The sequence below is a fragment of the Rana temporaria genome, chromosome 2, assembly GCF_905171775.1.
Source record: "Rana temporaria chromosome 2, aRanTem1.1, whole genome shotgun sequence".
NCBI classification, from domain to species: Eukaryota; Metazoa; Chordata; class Amphibia; order Anura; family Ranidae; genus Rana; species Rana temporaria.
In genome coordinates this window covers 97,116,974-97,139,041 of record NC_053490.1, presented here as the reverse complement: position 1 = coordinate 97,139,041, position 22,068 = coordinate 97,116,974, and the positions used below count along the sequence as shown (strand labels likewise).

The 22,068-nt window shown below is 40.7% G+C and overlaps 1 protein-coding gene across 1 annotated transcript in view; it reads left to right on the top strand.

Moving 5' to 3' along the window:
- Window positions 1-21,499, top strand: part of ZC3H12C (zinc finger CCCH-type containing 12C) — a 76,525-nt gene extending 55,026 nt beyond the window's left edge. Inside the window, exons 3-6 of the mRNA XM_040340565.1 lie at window positions 11,734-11,873; window positions 12,595-12,829; window positions 15,770-15,876; window positions 17,371-21,499. Coding sequence (XP_040196499.1) covers window positions 11,734-11,873; window positions 12,595-12,829; window positions 15,770-15,876; window positions 17,371-18,752 — 1,864 coding nt within the window. The 3' untranslated portion in view covers window positions 18,753-21,499. The remainder of the gene's footprint in view (window positions 1-11,733; window positions 11,874-12,594; window positions 12,830-15,769; window positions 15,877-17,370) is intronic.
- The last annotated feature ends 569 nt before the right edge of the window (window positions 21,500-22,068 follow it).

Below are 22,068 nucleotides of genomic sequence, written 5' to 3'. Positions count from 1 at the left end.
TCTTACTGCTAAAGAGCTGAAGCCCCTGAAAAAGTTTTTAGTGTTGTTTACTTCCGGGAATGTCAAAAGCCTGTGACCCCCACCACACATTGATGTTTAATAATCAACCGCTTTGTCACTACAGGGCTCAGGCCCCATTTCCACCTGGTGATTTGGGTTTTGGAATCCACCAGCGATTCTAAACTGCAGTAAACCGCGTAACGCGATTTTGGGTGCTATTCATTTTTAATGGCACCCCTAAATGTGGTGCGATTTTGCACAACAAAATCCTGCGGAAATCGTGAAGCTTGTAGTCAATAAAAGGAGCAGGAGCTTCTTATGGCTCACAAACACCCATAGGACAGCCTATTGGAGCGAATGGGCTGGCCTATGCGCGACACGCGAGACCGCATATATATCGTGCTTATAAAAACGCAAGCGGGAGTGCTCATTCCCACTGCAGGAGATCTGAACAGCGCCTCAGTGATGTAAGGGTTGGAGAAGCACCCAGCACTACCAGAAGTATAAAACGCCAATGACTTTGTATTACAGGAAACAAGTATTACATTTTTTTAGGAAATGACAGGGCCACTTTAAAGTATCTTAATTGTTTCTTTGATGAAAGAAGCCTGTTTTTTTTTTTTTTTAAAAAAAGCTTAGTGACTCATCTCAATAACTTGTACATTATCAGAGGACTTAGTCTACAGTTTCAAACAGACAAATTGTCTCAAACTATGTTGTGGTTTCTCCTTAGTTTACCATGGTGCTCTGGAAACTAGAAATCATTTACTGTGTAATTATTTTAATGCTTTTGTAAACCATTTTACCGTTATATATATATATATATACAGTATACTTCTGTTTTATAAATGTGCAAATGCTTTTTTTAAAGGTACGGTAATTCTACTGCTAAAAAATAAGGATGAATTCCCAACACCCTCCCCACTCCTCTAGTCCCCGCTGCACTTATCTGCTGTGCTGAGATTGAGACTCATCCACCTCCAACCTCTGCCAGTGTACTGAACCATACATTTTTAAACTTCATAGACAAAATATCTAACAAGCTACCTAAGTAACAGAAAGCCTAACCAACAACTAACTTTGCTAACTATGTACAATAAATACAAAATGGGGAACACAGAAAATCCAGGAAAAACTGGAGGTGCAAAGAACAGTCAGGAAAGTGGAACCAAGACTAGGAACAGGAACAAGGAGTATACAATAGGTGCAAGGCAGGAGCGGGATCAGGTGCGAATTAGGCCCAGGATTAAACAGCAAGCAATAAAGGCAATTTTTATTCGGAGTGCGGTTATCCAAAAGAATCCGTTCTTTTGTTTTGCAATTAAAGTGGTTGTAAACCGCATAAACTTTTTTTTTTTTTTTTCAAACCTGCAAGGCAAAAGGCATAATTGGCTAATATGCACCGCATACTAGCCGATTATGAAATACTTACCTCGGAACGAGGTGAACACCACTTACCTGGTCCACGCCGAGCAGGATGTCATCTTGCTCCGGCGTGTCTTCCGGTTATCGCCGCTCCAGCGCTGTGATTGGCTGGAGCGGCGATGACGTCACTCCCGCGCGTGTGCACGGGAGATTTAAAATCGGCAGGGTCCGGCGGATGCCTGTCCTTTCGCCGTGGATTCCCCCCTGTGCATGCGCCGCCCGCATTGCAAGGGGAATAACTCCTAAACCGTACAGGTTTAGGAGATATTCTTTATACCTACAGGTAAAGCCTTGTTATAGGCTTACCTGTAGGTAAAAGTGAAAAAGTGGGTTTACAACCACTTTAAACAGCAAGCATGCATCGGGCTGGCAGGCAAAACACTAAGGAGAGAGCATAAGAGGAAATAAATACCTGCCCAGCAGCCACCATCAGGTAGAGACTGGATACTGGGATCTGCTGGGAGTCACCCACTGGTGGACACTTAAACTACAACCCTCCACCCAGGGAATCATAGTGCCATCAACAGGCGATCCAGGTCCTGACACATTGACAGCATTATACTGCTACAGAGCTTCTGGGTTGTGTACAGAGTTTAAGGACCAGTTCACCACATGCAGTCCAGTGGAGGTTCTCTGCTCTGTCTTTTGTACACAAAGTAAAGCTAAATATAGGATCTGAAAGACAAAAAGATCACAAGTAAACCTTATTAATGATAATGATTTAAGTATAGATATTGAAATCCTTGCCTGCCTGTTGGTGGATGGTTCTCTTTAAACAGCTTTTAGAGTCTCGGCAGCTGTAAAACATCAAACCATAAGAGTCTCTACGTGACAAGTCTTGTTTGGAGAATGACAATAGATAGAGAGCCACAGGTTGCCACCACTGGTGCAGAATAGCATTGTCCTTCCTATATAGAAGTGTCACTGTTTGATTTCCCTTTTGATAATATTATATACCACAAACTCCAGTGACCTGGCGGGTGACACCGCGGTTTCTGGTCGGAGGGTTCTATTGTGATTGCCACGGAAAGACCCCATAAGAAAGACAAAGGCCTTTTTTTTCATGATGAAAATGATTTTCAGGTTTAGAGTCACAGGCAAAAATAGACAAAATACTATTCTGCTTTTCAGTTTTCTTTCTTTGTATTTTTATATTTCGCACAATCTTCCCTAATAGCTTTGCGTCAGTTTTCTGCATTTCCAGCGTTGAATCCAAGCCATTGATGTGCTAATGAGGTTCAGGCATTGTGAACGCTGCTCATTAGAAAAGATGAGTTGTTAATGAGATGTTTATTAAACTCTGATTAAACCGATTTAGTTTTCCCCTAACAAAAAGTTAGATGAAATAAAAAGAACATTATAATAAATAAAATACTAAGCAATTAATATGCTGTGTGAGGTGTTATAGGCGTCTGCTTGGGGTCTACAGTTTGTCAGAAAAAAAGGAACGTTTCCTATACATTTGATCCTGAAAGGAAAGCCTGCCCACACTCCATCCACCAGGCATCTAATGGGCACAAGAGAGCTGCTGGGGGTATCCTCACCCCCAGCAGTTACAGATCTGTTAGGCCCCGTACACACGAGAGGATCTATCCGCTGGAATTGATCTGCGGATCAGTTCCAGCGGATAGATCCGCTGGTGTGTACATCCCAGCGGATCTTTTTCCGCGGATTTTTTTCTGCCCGACCGATTTCCAGCAGATAAAAATTTCTTAGCATGCTAAGAAATCTATCCGCTGGAATCGGCTTCAGCGGATCGATCCGGTGGTCTGTACAGACTCACCGGATCGATCCGTCCGATTCCCTCCCTCGCATGCGTCGTAATGATTCGACGCATGCGTGGGTATCCTTATATGACAGCGTCGCGCACGTCGATGGCGTGACACGTCATCGCAAAGGGATTTCGGCGCGGATTTCGATCCGATGGTGAGTACCATCGGATCCAAATCCGGGGAAATCCTCTCGTCTGTACCCGGCATTAGAGTTTTTAAAGCCCAAATCCAGACAGATCTGTTTTATTTAGAAATAGTGTGTCGAGGGGTCAGGTAAGTAAACGGGGGCTCGGGGGGGGGGGGGGGCTCTAATCCTCTGATGTTTTTTCACCTTAATGCATAGAATGCATTAAGGTGAAAAAATGAACCTTTACAACCCCTTTACCTATACAAACCTAAAGAGAACCAGAGTTTAGTGTCACTACAAGCTCCTTGCCGTCCAGTATGATGCAGCAATTTAAAATGTGGGGTGGTGCTCAGTTATGGTAAGTGATAGCATGAACACCTGTATCCAGCAACAGTTGTCACAACAGGTAGGTTTAGGCTACATGCACACTGGCGATTAAGGCCGGTGCGAATTGTAGTAGCAGATCCTGCATCCAGCACTGATCACCGCAGGTAATTGCTGGCTGTGCAGAGAGCTGCAAGTAGCTGCGGCTGACTGCGATCTGTCATTATAATGAACAGGGTCGGCAGTTGCACCTACCTGCTGAGAGCCGCAGCAGGAATCTCTGATTCCTGCCACTGCTATTTGCATTGGCCCTAAACACCGGTGTGAACGTAGCCTTAAGGGGGATTGGATAAATCTACATAAATCACACTTTTCAGAGGCAAAGGCCTTATGCATTGCTTTTCTCCTTTGAACGTCAGAACTTGAAAAGCTTCTTAAAAATGCGCCTAAAGCTTGGTATTTTACGTGCGTTTAGATGCGTTTAGGTGTGTCAAGCATTTGAGCATTAATTTATTTTGCCCATTGGAATACATTAACACTCAACCACGCCTAAACGCGTCTAGCAGTTAGAGGTTTGAACCCAGATCTTCATAGTCTCAAAGAAATATGAGAAACTGGGGGGGGGGGGGGGGGGTTGATTGAACCTGCTGCCCATCTACCAAAAAATAAAATATCAACATTGGATGGACTGCAGTAGAAGATTCATATAAATGTATGGGGTTGCTGCATACACCTAATTACTTAAATTCAGGTATCCTAGGATTGTCCTCCCTATACAAGGTTGGCCAACCTTCCTTAGACCTTGTTGCAATGTTCTTTTCTTGGAATATGCAGGAATGTGTGACTAAATCCCATACAGTGTTCAATTATGATCTTTCCATTGCGCAGATTGGCGTCAGTGCTGTGAATGGAAATTCATGTGATAAGTAGTCATTGCTGTAATTGCATATGAGAGATCCCACTGTAGACAAGAAATCATTACACTGAAGTTGCTCTTGTAACGTCTCTTCCATCTTTTGAGTCACAAGAAGCAATTTAATCTAACAGAGAGTTTTACATGAAGAGAGAAGGATTCTAAATGACCTATCACTGGTCTTCTCACATTGGGGACAAGTCTCGGCACATTCATGTGGTTGCCTCTTCATTCAAGGTCTATACCTTTTATCCTGTCTATTGCTAAACTGGCGTGAAACAATACACAGCTTTTACCTTTTGGTGCAGCAATCGTCAGTCTTTAGCACAGAGGATCCTGATGTGTTTGCAAGCAATAGGTTAAACATTGGCGGCTGGTGGGGGAGGCAGCAAACAATGCGCCATCTCTCCGTTGGGTCAAGTCAGGTCGGTCGGTGCACTTACCCCATCCATGGCGGGCAATCATTGGCGGCTTCCCCGGCTCGCCTCCACGTGCATCACAAGCAACTTCTCCTTCCCCTGCTTGGTAGCTTCCGTCCCCTACCTCCTCCTCAGCGGCCAATCAGAATGCTTCTCCTTTCAGCCAATTGGCAAATGGGTCTCAAACTTGCACTTCCTGATTCGCCTGATTCAGTGTGAGAATAGGGAATATTCATTCCCTATTCTTACACACGCATTCTCAGCGCCCCAAGCCCACCCTGTTTTGAAGCCTATTAGAGCCTCTGGCTCTAATAGGCTTCAAAACCCCTGGCTCTAATCGTGCTTACAAGAACCACCCACTCTGCATTGGAATTCATGCGCCCGGCATCCTGAAAGGGATCGGACGCATGAATGGGGGGGTGGCGGCGATGGATAGGGGAGGCGTAAAAGGAGATCTATCTAAGTTGAGGAAAACCATGTCTTAAAGTATAACTAAAGGCAAAACTTTTCTTTTAGCTTTGGATAGAGTGGTGAGGGAATAGAACGCTTGTCAGTTTTTATTGCTGTCTGTGTCCCAATTGGGGAGATTCACTCTTTATATTTGTCCTGTTTACCATTATCAGTGAAAGTGAAAGAAAATTCCAAATTTTGAGCTGTCCCCAGAAAAGTAATAGAGGGAAAGTATTCCAATGGGGACACTAGTTCTGGTGACCTGGGGAATCTCCAAGGAATTCCCTTAATTTGCAGGGATTTCCTCTCATTTCCTGTTTGGCTATGGGCCAGGAAGTAAAGGGAAATCTCCGCAATGGGACAAATATGTCGGAAATAAAAAAATCTGTCAGGGATATTGACTCTCCCTTATCTCCCTTATGCCTCCCTTATGCCCCGTACACACGATCCGAATTTCCGTCGGGATAAACTATGACTGATTTTTCTGACGACATTCCATTCAAGCTGTCTTGCATACACACTGTCACACCAAATTCCGACCGTCCATAATGCGGTGACGTACAACAACACGACGAGCAGGGGGGAAATGAAGTTCAATGCTTCTGAGCATGCGTTGACTTGATTCAGAGCATGTGTGTTTTTTTCTCCGTCAGAGTTCCATACAGACGAACGTAATTTCCGATAGAAATTTTCTTCATTTGAAAAAAAGAGAACATGTTCTCTTTCTAAGTCCATTGGAATTTCCGATGGGGCACACGGTCAAAATATCAGAAGAAAAAAATCTGCCAGACATGTACAAGGCACTACTCTATATGCATGAAAAATTCTCAGTACAGTACATTCAACGGCTTGACAAATGTTGCTTTAAAATACTTAAAAATGTTCTTACTTTTAACATTGGATTTTGGAATGAATCGACTTTACTGAATGAAAGCCACATTCGCTGTTAGACATTTGCTCATTAAAGGAAAAACTTTTCCTTCTGTTCATTTAGATTCTCTCCTTACTTAGGATGAAAGCGAACATCAATTTGATTCCACTAACTATGAATAAAAAATAGTGCTGCGCTGTAGGGATAAGAAATAATGATATAAATCTCATAAATACAGTGCTAGATCAAAGATAAGTGCATCTAAACAGTGTAACAGTACACGACTTCAGTGATGCATAGTAACAAATCCAAGGTGAACACAATAAAGACCTCATCTGGAATATGCAGTTCAGTTTTGGGCCCCAGTTCTCAAAAAGGATATTGGAGAACTGGAGAAAGTGCAGAGAAGGGCAACCAAACTGATAAGAGGCATGGAGGAGCTCAGCTATGAGGAAAGATTAGAAGAACTGAATTTATTCACTCTTGAGAAGGAGAATTAGGGGGGATATGATCAACATGTTCAAATATATAAGAGGTCCATACAGTGAACTTGGTGTTGAGTTATTCACTTTACGGTCAACACTGAGGACAAGGGGGCACTCTCTACGTCTAGAGGAAAAGAGATTTCACCTCCAAATACGGAAAGGTTTTTTCACAGTAAGAGCTGTGAAAATGTGGAACAGACTCCCTCCAGAGGTGGTTCTGGCCAGCTCAGTAGATTGCTTTAAGAAAGGCCTGGATTCTTTCCTAAATGTACAGAATATAACTGAGTACTAAGATTTGTAGGTAAAGTTAATCCGGGGTAAATCCGATTGCCTCTCGGGGGATCAGGAAGGAATTTTTTTCCCCTGCTGTAGCAAATTGGATCATGCTCTGCTGGGGTTTTTTTTTGCCTTCCTCTGGATCAACTGTGGGTATGGAGTTGGGTGTATGGGATTGTACTGTGTTTTTTATTTTGTTTGTTTATTTTTTTTGTGGTTGAACTGGATGGACTTGTGTCTTTTTTCAACCTGACTAACTATGTAACTATGTAATAAGTGCTAGGTGAATAAGACAGCTAACGCTGCTAGTGCCAGAAGGCTACAAAACTATACACATAGGTGATAGAAAACACATATACAGTGAAAACAACATAAGTGTTCATGCAGGAGCAGCAGGCTGAGCGGTACTGGAACGCATGTAATAAAGTGCTGGTGCCAAGTGTCCAAACATATAGTGCTTGCCGGGGAAAGGTTCCAATTTCCTTAAAAGTAGTGCAGATGTCCCCTTACCTTACTGCTGTAAGGTAACCCTCCCTTCCTGGCAAACTCTCACGAGAGTGAGAGAGCGAGAGCTGTGCATGATGTCATAAGCCTAGGCTTTTTATCAGACAAGAAACAGGAAGTGACTGTAGAAGGTACCGTATTTATTGGGGTATAGCGCGCTCCCGCGTATATCGCGCACCCCTAAAGTTGGCCAGAAATTCCTGTGGAAAAAAGGATTTTGTACTTACTGTTTTGGTGTCTTGCGCGGCGTCCATCGGCGGCCTCGTCGGGTCCGGCGTCCGTCTGCGGCTTCGGGTGTCCTCTTCGTCGGGTCCGGCATCCTTCTGCGGCGTCCTCCTCGCTCGTTTCCCGCGCCGAGTTTGAATACTGCGCTGGCATATACCGAGCGCAGTACACTCGGGCAGGCTCGGCTACTGTCACGCTCACGTCCTGTACGTCCAGGACGTGAGCGCGGGAGTAGCCGAGACTGGCCGACTATACACGAGTGTACTGCGCTCGGTATATGCCGGCGCAGTATTCAAACTTGGCGCGGGAAAGTGGGTATCGGCGTATATCGCGCACCCACAATTTTGCCCTGATTTTCAGTGCAAAAAAGTGCGCGGTATACGCCGATAAATATGGTATTTACTGGCAGAAAAAAAAATGTTTTACTATCCAAAGTTAAAACAACAAGGGCAGAAGATTTAATGGATGGAAAGTTGAAAAAAATTACTGAAGGTCCACTTTAGGTTTACAATTCAGAAGGTTGGGGTTATGGGGAATTAGTATGAGGAGGACCTTATTTCTACTTGGTTTCTGTAGATAATGATCTCACCTGGCCAAGTTTGCCTTTCTATACATTTAAAAGCCCTCATTTGTGAATTAACCTGCTAATAGCTGCATAATGTAGAAAAGAGGTAGTAAGAGTTCTTTGTTTTCTGCTTCGTTTGTCAGATGCTGTTTTATGTGTGTGAAATGAGGTAGACATTTACAAGGACGAAGAGGCAGCATTGTGCTAATTTTTGTATGCATAAAGAACACAGTTATTTTGTGAACTAAGCAAATATTCATAAAATCACAAGATAACAATAAGGCAAAGGTTCTTATTGAAGAGAATCTATGATGTTTAAGCTTAGTTTTATATCAATTGTTTTTTTGTTTTTGTTTTTAAGTTTACGGGTACTTTATTAATTTGGAAACTGATGTGTTATAACTGTTTTTTCCACGTTAAAGGCTAAGTTTACCTTTGTTCGCCTTATTTTTCTTCTAAATTCTAGCTCCCTGTGTACCAATATAGCATTAATGTACTTATTTTGCAAAAATAAAACAGTTTTCCGTTTATTCTACACACGCTTACCTTATTCTCTTCATGACTGTTTAAAAACACGTATCCATTACTTCTGCCTTACTTCCTGGACAGACTTTAGGTCATGACACAGGAAGGAGTTGACCAGCTGAGGGTAGATGATGCATGGTGTATGCCGGGGATATGCAATTAGCGGACCTCCAGATGTTGCAGAACTACAAATCCCATGAGGCATAGCAAGACTCCGACAGCCACAAGCATAACACTCAGAGGGAGAAGCATGATGGGACTTGTAGTTTTGCAACAGCTGGAGGTCCGCTAATTGCATATCCCTGGTGTATGCTAATGAGGTCAGCTGGTCAAAACTCCTTCCTGTGTCTTGACCACTAGTCTGACCAGGAAGACAGGCAGAAGTAGTGGATAAGTGTTTTGAAACAGCCATGAAGACAGTGAGGTATGCGTGTGTAGAATAAATGGAAAGATGTTTTATTTTTGCAAAAGAAGTACATTAATGCTATATTGGTGGTACATATGGGAGCTGGAATTTAGAAAAAAAAAAAAAAAGTGAACTTAGTATACAGTCTTTGTTTTACTGCTAACCATTTATTACATGATAAAAGATTACCAAAGCACTGTGGGTTAACTAAAGAGACAGCACAGAATAGTTGTTTGCTTATAGCACACTCTGTCTAATAGACAGGTTTGTTTTCATCAAAAAAGAAAACGGGAGCCTTCAAATTATCCCAAAAGGAATGAATCACTCTGATGGGTCTTTCTTTTGTTTGTAATTTGTAACTTCTGTATACAACAGGATTTTGTTCACCCAAGGGAAACGTGAAGAGGCTAAAGCACCACCTGCTGGCTAACAGTATATAAATACATAACAATGTTATAAGCAATATTTCATATACAATCTCCTGACAGAGAGGAAAACATGTAGAAATCAATTATACATTACATTTAAAGATTAGGACCACATTCATACTAGAAATAAAACGTTAGCTGCAACATAAAAAAAAAACTTAGCATTTGTGTTGGGGTGAAGTTTATTAGAGGTGCATAGCCCAATTATTGGTTGGCCCTTTTCTGAAGATCAACATCCCATGACTGGATCACCTTAAGTTTTGAAGCTAATATTTCCTTGGATATGGTATAGATGGGTTTTGGTATAGATGGGTTGGAAGATGCATTTTTGTGAGGGTCACATTTATATGCCGGTATTGGGACTGAGCCTAATATTACGTAACATATAGGTAAAAGGGGCCTATCCATTTGTCCCCGATTCCTAATTCACTTTTAGCATTCCGGGTATGGCTCAATTTTTGACTCACTTTCCCCCCATGACAACACTAGGAACCTCCAGACTGACCCAGTCTAGTCCTGTGAGCCCATCAAAAAAGTCTATAGCACTGTGTGAGCTCTGACAAAAACTTAGACAAGGCTTTTTTCCCTGGCTCTAGTGGCTGTATAGAGCAGTGCATGAGCAAGAAAAGGTGAGTATGTACTGTATAGCTGTATCTGCCTGTATTAACCAGAGCAAACACAGGAGTATCAGGAGTTAGTTGATGTCACCTTGGTTATCCAAGCAATAGTTAAGCTACCCTATGGGGTTGATTTACTAAAAATGGAGAGTGCAAAATCTGGCACAGATGTGCATGGTAGCCAATCAGCTTCTAACTTCAGCTTGTTCAATTGAAGTGTTACTAAACCCAGGAGCCTGCATTCACTATATCTGGTCTCCCAGAGTACACAGAACATGGTAATGCAATTATATTAGTAAATATAAATTGCTAAATACTTTTTCTAATCGGCAGTTAGAGCAGTCTTGTGACTTCTATCTCTGTCCAGCAGAGCACTGGTCAAAGCTTGTAGGAGGAGTTTTCATTCTCCCCTGATTGTCCTATGAGGCTGCAGGACCCCTGACCCTCTGTCTGGATAGTGCTGATTGGCCCTATGCCGACCACATGCACTTTTCCTAGAAAAAAACTCTCTAGCAATACACTCCAGACTGAGCATGTTCAGAGTGCCCACAATGCTCTGTTCTATCAGGAGATTGTTTGGGGACAGTGGAAGAAGGGGAGGATCAGAGAAGAAGGGATTAAATGTCCTTTTTACACAATCCAGAGGATTAACCCCTTAGGTTCCACAGTGAGTATAGCAAGCATGCTTTACTGCAAATACAGACTGATTTTACTGTTGTGGGTTTAGTAACACTTTAAGCACTGATAAAAAAAAAACTGGAAGCTAAGGAGCTGCACCAGATTTTGCAGTAAATAAACCCCTTTGCCTGTTTTACTGTGCTGGGTTGGCTCTGAATCAGCACTTTTAGTCAAAGCAGCTCCCTGTTGGCCCTGTAATGCAATGGATGGCCTTGCTGACCAGTAGGGAGGCAGTGGAGGCCAATATCAACTTCAATATCTACATAAAAATTGCCCAGTTTAGTTCCAGGTTTACTATGCATGCATTTTTTTATGTTGGAATGGAGTGTATCAATTAATCTGTTGAAATTGTTGTTCAACCTCTACATTATATATTGTTAACTGTCAGTTGTATCTTTGTGAGAGCTTCATCAGACATCAAAAACTCCTGGTACTCCTTAGAATACATAACATAATAAATGTACTAGTTTTAGAGAAACAAAAGCATTCTGTATATTTAACTTTTAAACAAGAAATTGCCAATTAGGCTAATAGGAGGCCGTGTATTATACATTAGTAGGTTTATGTATTCCTACCAGAAGCATGTACTTATGGCATCCTTGGCTTAAACCTCCTTTTATAAGAAGCACAAGGCTCCTCCTGGAAGGGGTGGTAAGAGAACTATACAGTTTAAATCTTTAAAATTGTTTGAACAACCCTAATGCAGTTTTCTCCCTGTTATAGTCATGGTAATAAAGAAGTGTTTTCTTGCCGTGGGATCAAGCTAGCTGTCTCCTGGTTCTTGGACAGAGGACATAAGAATGTCACCGTGTTTGTACCAGCCTGGAGGAAAGAACAGTCCCGGCCAGATGCGCTCATAACTGGTGAGTTTCACTTCCAATACCTTTTTATAGAATCTTTAACAAATTAGTATAAATAGTATTCAATGTATTATTGTTTGCATGCTTTGGGGTCTGTAGTGTCATACCAGGGGCTGGATTCACTATGCCCCCCACGTCAACTATGTTGTCATTCCCACTTTTTTTAGTGAACCAGCTAGTCTTAGTATGTCTAGGTGCAGGGCCTTCCCAATATATGTCAGTAAACCTAGAATAGACTAGGTAAAATGGTGTCCTACTCTAATACCAATTTAGATATAAGTATATGGGCCCAGAGTGGGTAAGCTGTAGGTACAGAGTACAGTGTTCTACCAACAAGAACCCATCGTCCCCACTGAAAAAGTGTGCAGGGACATTGCTGGCTTGTATTAGCAAGCATGGCAGAAGCCTGGAAACTACACATGAGTATATTACTGACAGTCAGCAACATAATATGTGGCTGGCTGTATGCTGCCCGAGGCATCCTTGCCACTTTAGGCTAAGGTATTTGTTGGCTAGGCCGAAACTTAGCCCCGATTGTACTCGATGGGCTGTTTACCTTCAGCTAGTTGCCATAGGGCTTCTGTAGACACATACCTGCTGTGTCTGTGAAGGGGCCAGCTAAGCAGTCTATGGCTAAAACTTGTCAAGAGTTTATGAGTTATATTGTAGACTACTGTACTGTACAAGTTCTGCATTAAGCTGAATTTTTTTTTTTTCATATCAGATCAAGAAATCCTGCGCAAGCTAGAGAAGGACAAGATCTTGGTGTTTACTCCATCCCGTCGAGTCCAGGGAAGAAGGGTAGTGTGCTATGATGATCGCTTCATATTGAAGCTGGCATTTGAATCAGATGGCATTATTGTGTCTAATGACAACTATCGGGATCTGGCCAACGAGAAGCCTGAATGGAAGAAATTCATTGACGAGAGGTTGCTAATGTATTCATTTGTCAACGACAAGTAAGTGTTATAGAAAATGATAACAATTACAGATATATTAAAGCAGAGGTCTCCAAACTGCGGCCCAGGGGCCAAATGCAGCCTTTTGCTTGCCTTTATATAGCTCTTCGCGCAATTTACCTTCTACTGATGCAAGACACTATTACTCCCACAGACACCAACAATGTGATATAATTCCTGTTACTGACACCAACAAAAGGGTACTATTTCCCACATTGTCACCAATAAAGAGGCACTACTCGTGCCTCTAATACCAATGATGGGGACTTATTTCCCCCACTGACACCAATGATGGGACACTATTCCTCCCACCGACACCAATGACGGGACACTATTCCTCCCACTGACACCAATCACTGGACACTATTCCTCCCACTGACACCAATGATGGGACACTATTCCTTCCACTGGCACCAATGATGGGACACTATTCCTTCCACTGGCACCAATGATGGGACACTATTCCTCCCACTGACACCAATGATGGGACACTATTCCTCCCACTGATACCAATGATGGGGTCTTATTCCTCCCACTGACACCAATGATGGGAGACTATTTCTTCCACTGGCACCAATGATGGGACACTATTCCTCCCACTGACACCAATGATGGGACACTATTCCTCCCACTGATACCAATGATGGGGTTTTATTCCTCCCACTGACATCAATGACGGGACACTATTCCTCCCACTGACACCAATGACAGGACACTATTCCTCCCACTGGCACCAACGATGGGCCTTTGTTTAGACAGTTTGGAGGCCCCTGTATTAAGGCAAAGACAAGCAGCGTGCAATTTCTCTGAGTTTTAAAAAAAACTACATTCCTGTGTCTTTCTATGAGTTGTAAAAATACAGTAGGACTGTTGGTTGCAGTTTTGCAATAGCTTAAGCCCAATTAAAAATAATGCATTCAATTAATAAATAATAAATAGAATGTAGAATTATATAAAGGCGTTTAGGGTGCTCAAAGTCTTACTGTTAGTTTGTTTATTAAAGCAGCTCCATCTCTCGTAAATCAGCCTGTCTGCCACCAATAGCCTACAGCTAGGACCACTGCAGTTACTGAAGACTTCTTCCTTGCAATGGGAATTTGCTGGTGTTCTCAATCACTCACTGGTTTGTCATATGTCTAAAGGACTCCATTGGCAGATATAACCTGAGAAGTTTATAGTTACAGAATCTCACTCTTATTTTCTTTCGGCAGAGTTTTGATTATGGCCTATGGCACAAAGAAAAATAATTGAGAACTTTAACAGGGAGAACTCCTTGTTATGGTCACAGCAGGTTGGCAGACCTGAAAACTTACTCGAAATAAAGTCCTCGGATATGTGAATTCCACTTGCTGGCATCCAGCAGACACTGAAATGACAGCTGTGGGTGAACTGACCGAATATACATCACATACAATTATTAGTTAGGTGCTGACGTACTAATGTGGCTTATATGCTTCACATATTATTTCAGATCTATGTGAAATATGATTAATTCGCATGACGTGTACGCAGGGTGACAGACGCAAGCTGAGCAGAAAATTAACTCTATCTGTGTGCGTCTTCCAATACCGAGCTCTATAAAATCTCATCTCAGATAACAATTGAATTTCTTCCTTTCTATAATCCACTTTTGGAAAATGTTAAGCTCCTACTGAGCATTAATAAGTTAAGAAACTCCGGACCTCCAAGGCTACATTGTAATGATATTAATTGTCGTCTATAAATCAGTAATGACATTTTTATGAGCACCAATGACTAGTTTCATTTATAAGGAATAGAAAATAGAATAGAACATTGAAGGTTGTCAATGTCTTCTTGTCTGTACGAGAGCTGCTGCCTAAATATAACTCTGGTGATGCCATTGCTTTCTCTCTCTCCAAATGTAGCAGTACTTGTCAGTAAAAGAGGTGACCTGACGAGTTTCTAATTTAATATAACCTATATTGCACATTAACGCATCAACTTGGATGAAAAAAAAAGCAAAAAGAGTCACCGACAATCTCAATTAAATCATACATTGTAATTATAAAGACATCATTCTTCAAATAATATAATAAAAATATATATACAGTACATTTACAGTATACGTACATGGATAAAGAAAAAGCGTACTTTAAAAAAAGGGTCTCGGGACACAACCTCATGGAAGTCCAATGGGAGCCAAATGTGCAGGCCAGGATAACACACAAGACTTTCAGAGCAGCAAATGCCAGTTTGAGGTGGGGGAAGGTGGGCGAGGTTTAATAAGTGGGGGAGGTATAATCAATAAAGGGGGCAAAAAAGTGCACTTTGTTTTAAAGGGTCTTTAGGACATTAAAGTACAGAACACAAATACTGATCAAATACACAATAATATGAACAAAAACAGGTGATAAAATATATGAAACTACTGGAAATGCCCCAAAAATACCCTCTAATTTAAGAAACCCAAGTTGATTTTTTTCAAGCACATGTTGTCTAAGCAGTGAATAAGTAGATGTCCTAACATACTGGGCTCGTCATACTTCGGTATAACGCTACCTCTGTTTTGAAGCTCCTGGACCCTGAATCCCATCAGTTTCTTAATGAGTATTTATCACTCATACGTTGTTGAGCCTCAATTATATTTTCATATTTCTGGTGGTGTTTTTTATTTGATAAATTATTTCCAAGAGCTAAGGATTGATCAGCATCAGTGGTAATAAAAATAATGTTGACATTTTTGGGTATATTTATAAAGCAGTAAATGTAACATTCACAAAAGATTCACTGCAGGTGAATCTTTCTGGTGCATGGATTTTAAATGACAGGGAATAACTCACCAGCAATTCATCGTTGGTAATGTCACATTAACTGCTATTGTTAGGTTATTTAGTAAATCGGTGCTGACATCAGGGTTTAGATGTATGATGTGTTTTGTGTATGATGAAATGAGTGTTATTGATGTCCTTACTTTTGTAGATTTATGCCTCCGGACGATCCACTAGGCAGGCATGGACCAAGCCTGGATAATTTTTTAAGAAAGAAGCCTGTTCTTCCAGAATACAAGAAGCAGCCATGCCCATATGGTACGTTAGTGATTATTTATTTAAAATATACTAGTTGGTTATCTATCTGTGTAGTATATTTTCAGTGAAAGTACATTTTGAGTTATTGGAGAATTTACATTTTAAAAATGTAATTTGACGTTCAGATTTTTACAAGTTTAAGCTTCCATATCTTTTGCTATTGTATTAAATATAGTGATTTGCATTTTAGCCTATAGAGGGAGATCTCAGTGGCTTAGTGTAATTATTTAATTTCATTTTTGTTAGTTGAGTTAAGGGAGCAGCCACACAGGTAGTGCATTATTTTCAACGTCCGTGAAAAGAGGGAGGAACACTGGGGCAGGACCAGTGCAAAGCAGGAAGCAAAGCCTGTATATGTAATTTACAAATATGGTTATGACCCATATGCATATATAATTTTTACAAATACCTAGAAACAAGGTTTTAAAAACACACATTATAATAAGATTATTTTAATCACACTGAAATAATAAGCAATATGTCTCCTTTAAAGTAAACCTGTGTAAATGGAGGGCTTCTGCAAAGTTTGTTATCCAGAAAAGCCTTGTCCAGGTATCTTTCAGATTCTGATTTCACTTTGGTATTCTGGCCTGACCTTTCATGAATTCCTCTAGGTGCTAGGGCTCTAGTGCCCACTACTTGGACAATTGAATAATAAAGTGCTCTCATTAAGTATGGGTGACAGGTGGTGGGGGCTCATCTTTGAGGATGGGGTTTAAGTCTGAAATCTGGAGAGTCCTGCCCTTAGTAGCAAACTTACAACAGAGTTATGTTATGTAGGCTTATGCCACGTACACGCAATCGGAAATTCCGACAACAAAACCGTGGATTTTTTCAGACAGAATGTTGGCTCAAACTTGTGTTGCATACACACGGTCACACAAATGTTGTCGGAAATTCCGAACGTCAAGAACGTGGTCATGTACAACACTACGACAAGCCGAGAAAAATGAAGTTCAATGATTCCGAGCATGTGTCGAATTGATTCCGAGCATGCGTAGGGTTTTTGTGCGTCGGAATTGCATACAGACGATGGGAATTTCCGACAAGAACTTTTGTTGTTGGAAAATTTGAGAAACAGCTCTTAAATTTTTGTTGTCGGAAATTCCGACAGCAAATGTCAGATGGAGCTTACACACGGTCGGAATTTCTGACAAAAAGCTCACATTGAACATTTGTTTGTGTGTGCGCAGCATTAGACTTTTTCTAGATTAAAATGTTGGATGGTTTGTTTAAAAATATTTAGGCAAAGACTAAGATTTATGGGTGTAGTAATGTTAGGGAAAATGTTTTAATGAAGTTCTTTGACTACTTACATTTTAGTGTCAGAGGATAAGTTTCTTGTTATATTTGTAGTAACTGAGCTTGTTCTTGCTGCCCTTCCTTGAATATACTGTAGCATGATTGAACTGCTTGCCTACTTTTTCTAGTACTATAATCATATATAAGAGTAGTAATGATTAAACACATTTTCTGTTTCTTTTTCCCCCTTAGGGAAGAAATGTACCTATGGACATAAATGCAAGTATTATCACCCAGAAAGGGGAAATCAGCCACAAAGGTCCGTAGCTGATGAACTTCGTGCCATGTCTCGGAACAACATAGCCAAAACCGCTGGTGAAATTGGACTGGTGAAGAGCAACAGCGTGCCTTCAAATACAAAGATTGACACCAGCTCAGACGGAAAACGCTCAACTCCAAAGAGGCAGTCAGATCCTAGTATAAGAACTCATGCGTATGACTTGGAGGAAAAGCTCCCCACCAAAAACAAGTTGGAAACTAGGTCTGTGCCATCTTTAGTTAGTATATCAAGCATAAAACCCCAAAGTACAACTCCATCTAGAAATGGAGCTCTTGCCAATGTGCATTTACCATCTCAGGACCAAGTACTACCTGGACTGTACTCTCCAATGATATTGGCAGCAAAGAATCATGGGACAATCCCATGTGACCAATACCCTAAATGTGAATCCCCTATCGATACTGGATATTATTCAATGATGAATGCTTATTCAAACCTCAGCTTCTCTGGAAACCGAAGTCCGGAACGTCGTTTCTCATTGGATACAGATTACCGGATAAGTTTTGTGGCTTCTGACTGCAGCAGCGAAGGTAGCTTGAGTTGTGGGAGCAGTGACTCCTACTCAGGTTATAACGACCGATCTTATGTCAGCTCCCCTGACCCTCAGCTGGAGGACAACCTGAAATGTCAGCATATTCACACACACAGCCGGGCAAATTCTCAAGCATTCCAAGGCTACCATGACCCCTTGATGAGGGTCCAAAGTTATGGTCATGAGCCAGAGCCAAAGCACCACCATAAGCCTCCACCACCGTACATGCCATTACCACCCTTGCATCATGCTGTTGCTGCACGTTCAAGCTGCCCAAATGATTACCATGTTTCCCCAAATTCACCTATGTCAAAGAGTGGAATTATGGGTAGATCACTGGTTTCTACAAGAATGGAGAGCATCTCTGATTCCCGCTTGTATGAAAGCCCTCCTCAACGACAGCACAAAATATACCTTAGCCAAGAAAGCCCAAGAAACGGCGACCGGGGAAATTATCCTGTGGATCCTTATGGTTATCGCCCCGGTTACCCGGTTTCAGGTAACCCATCACAGCCATGTTATGAGCAGTTTGCTTTCCAGAGCCAACTGGAGAACCAAGACCCTTCTTGGAGGGTTCCATACTGTGGCATCCCCCAAGAACTTCCAAGATTTTCAAACACCAGAGAAAAAATCTTTATGAACTTGTGTAACATCTTCCCAGCAGAACTTGTGCGCATGGTGATGAAAAGGAATCCGCACGTCACCGACGCCCAGCAGCTCGCAGCAGCCATTTTGATGGAAAAATCCCAGTGTGGATATTGAAGATAATAAGAAACAAAAAAAACTATACACCTTTTGCGGTGTGAAATTTATTTCTTTTGTTCAGCTATTGCTGAAGGAGGTTTGCTACAATAGCATTTGTAATCTCCTTCTCAGGGGGTTATATAGTAATTCATTTATGTTAATTATAGAGCCATGCATCTTTTGTGGTCACACTCGAGTCTTATTTGTGCTCAAGATTTGTATTGAGGAATGAAGGCTCAATTACAGCACAGGGTTATAATACCTTCGTATGAAAAGCAAAGGTTATTTTCCTTTAATGTTTTTTGTAACTGCTTTGATAAATCGCATAACCCTCGGCCTTTGTAAAATGGCTTATTAATTTTATAAACATAGATATTTATTTATATTTTGATATTTTGGTGCATCAGGGGTTTCCAGGGACGCACTTTTTATTCCTCTGATCATTCCCTAACAAACCAGTTTAAAGCACCAGTCCCTTTTTAAAGACCAATAATGTTAAACTACTGATCAAAAATTCATTTGTTAACCTAATATGACTTAAAGCTGAACTCCAGACAAACAGATAAATACTCAGATGAAATACCTATATGGGAGCTGTTTTATATGATAAAAGATTTGTATTTCTGACCATCCAGTCCTGAGATTTACATGGCTTTACCACACAGAACATCTCTTTTGGCAGGACAGGAGACCTATTTTGAAGCAGCTGCATTTAAGTAACATTATAGGTCTTGTCCCTCCCTCTTAAACTGTGACTGGACAGTACAAGGTGAAGCAGCAGACTGATGCGCTCATCTCTTGCTCATCCTGCTATCACCTCCAATCAACACGCTCCTTATTAGCACATGAGCACTGCAGCACAACCGATTGGCTCCTTGTACTGTTCCTCCCTCTCCCATTGTGAGCTCTGGCGAACAAAGACTGCAAGAAGACGATACTGGGTCAAATATAGATACTAATTGCATTTAAAAAAAAAAAGTAATGATTTATTAATGAATACAGAGCTACATTCACTTGTGTCTTTAAAAGCTGCCTGGAGTTTAGCTTTAACATAACATAGGTAATTTTAGACTTTTGTAATATAAGATGTACGTTACAGGTCAGGACAATAACAAAGAATGCCTTTTTCTAACACTCACCTTTAGCTTTACCAAATTAAGTTATTTTAATTTTATTTTTGATGTATTTATTTTTTTATTTCTTCCCTGCTGTTCAGTTTAGGTTGAGTTTACAGTTTGCATATCCTCAAATACTTAAGGACCACTTGTTATTATCAGGATCACATTGAAACTAAGGAAAAAGGGACTGCTACTTTAATTAGTGGGTTTACCCATACACGTAGCTTATTACTTGAATTAAGCATTGTAACACTGTAGAGTTTTTTGTGTTTTATCACTTTTTTATTATTTTATTTTACTTTTGTTTTCTAAAAACAAAGACCAAACAGCACTGATATTTTTTTAATTTTTAACTATTTATTTTAATGATTTAATTTTGTTTTGTACTTTACCGACTAACATGGCTTACAATATATCAATCATTTACAAAGAACAACACTTTTTATTGTGTATTTTATTGTTATTTTTATATTGGCACAGTTCTTCTTTTATTGTGCTATTAGTACATTTTCATTTCTAATTTTTACTGTTTTTGGGTATCTACTTAGTATTGAGTTGTAAGGCTTAAGTGCCGACTTTAATTAATGTAGGATCAATATACAGATCTAAGTTTTATAAATGTACTTTACAAAAAGGTCATGGCTATTTTAAGTCAGGTCTGTGATTTTAATTAGTTTATATATATATATAAAAAAAAAAAAAAATGATGGGCCTACTCGAAAGAGACAAGATATGTTTTCTGTGGTCATCTGATAAAATAATTTTTACTTATTCTATATTTAATGGTCACCCATTATTTAATTGTAAATGAGAAGGGTATAACATATTGGAAGTGCTTTCTTTTTTAATTTATTTTGGCTTTAGTGCACTTTAGAAAGGTGATGGTAATCATTGCCTCTTATGCATATAAGCCCTACATCCTCCCTATATACACGTTGCCATGGCAGACCTAGAAATCCAAATTATGGTAAAGTTAGGTGTGACAGTATTTTTCCCGAGTCTGTCCTGAAGAACTAACTGCTGCCAAAGCTTTGTATTTCATTTTTTAATGATCCAGTTAGATTTTATTGCTTTGTGTGTCCCTATTGGGATTATTTGCCTGACTATTGAGACAGAGAGCTGTGATATTTTCAGGAAGCTATGTACAACTTGCCAACACCTCCCACTTGCCATGATCTGCCTGCATTGCACAGAGACCTAATGATGATGTCACTAGGTCTTAAGTATGTAATAAAACCAGAAACATTTTTTTTATTTGATTTGCATGATGATGAGCAGGGAAAGGAGTAAACAGGGAAGGCAAAATACGATCACATTAAACTTCAGCTTTAAAGCAAACCTTTGCCCATTTAAGGCAAAGGAATAGGTTTGATGTAATACCCCAATATACACTTAGCTTATATTACCACTGGGAGCCAAAGGAAATAGCCTGTACTTCCAGGTATAAAGGAGCATGTGACCCACTCCGTGTGACAGCACTGAACCAAGCACTGCCAACATGGGGAGCCCATAGCCATGGGTAAGCTACGACCCCAGAGCATAGGATTTTCTTTGCTTCTGCTGGCTGAACAAAGCAGTCAAGGAACAAAAGGAAGACAATTATGTGCTCCTATGGAAGTTAACATAGGTTTACTTTAAAGTAGAGATATAGGCAAAAACTTTGTTTTTCACTTTAGTAACATTTATAACCTCTGTCAGTTTTTTTTGCCATCTGTGGGAGATTTACCTTCACTTTCTGTCCTGTAGCCAAAACAGGAAAGGAGAGGAAATCCCTGCAAATTAAGGAAACCCATTGGGGCTTCTCAGGTCACCAGAACTAGTGTCTCCAAGGGAAGATTTCCCCTTCTATTTCTGTCCTGTGAGCAACCCAAAATTTGTAAATTACTTTTACTTTCAATAATAACGGTAAACAGGACAAATAGATAGGATGACTCTCCCTAATGAGGGTACAGGCAGGTGTTCTAATCCAGTGGTCATCAACCCTGTCCTCAGGGTCCACTAACAGGCCAGGTTTGCAAGATAACTGAAATACATCACAGGTGATATCATTTTCTGCTCAGTGATTGCAGTATTCTAGTCTGCATCTCCCCAAGGTAATACTTAAAACCTGGCCTGTTAGTGGGTCCTGAGGATAGGATTGATGACCACTGTTCTAATCTATCTCCGCTCTTTCCAAAACTAAAATAAAAGTTTTGCCTTTAGTTATAATTTAAGAT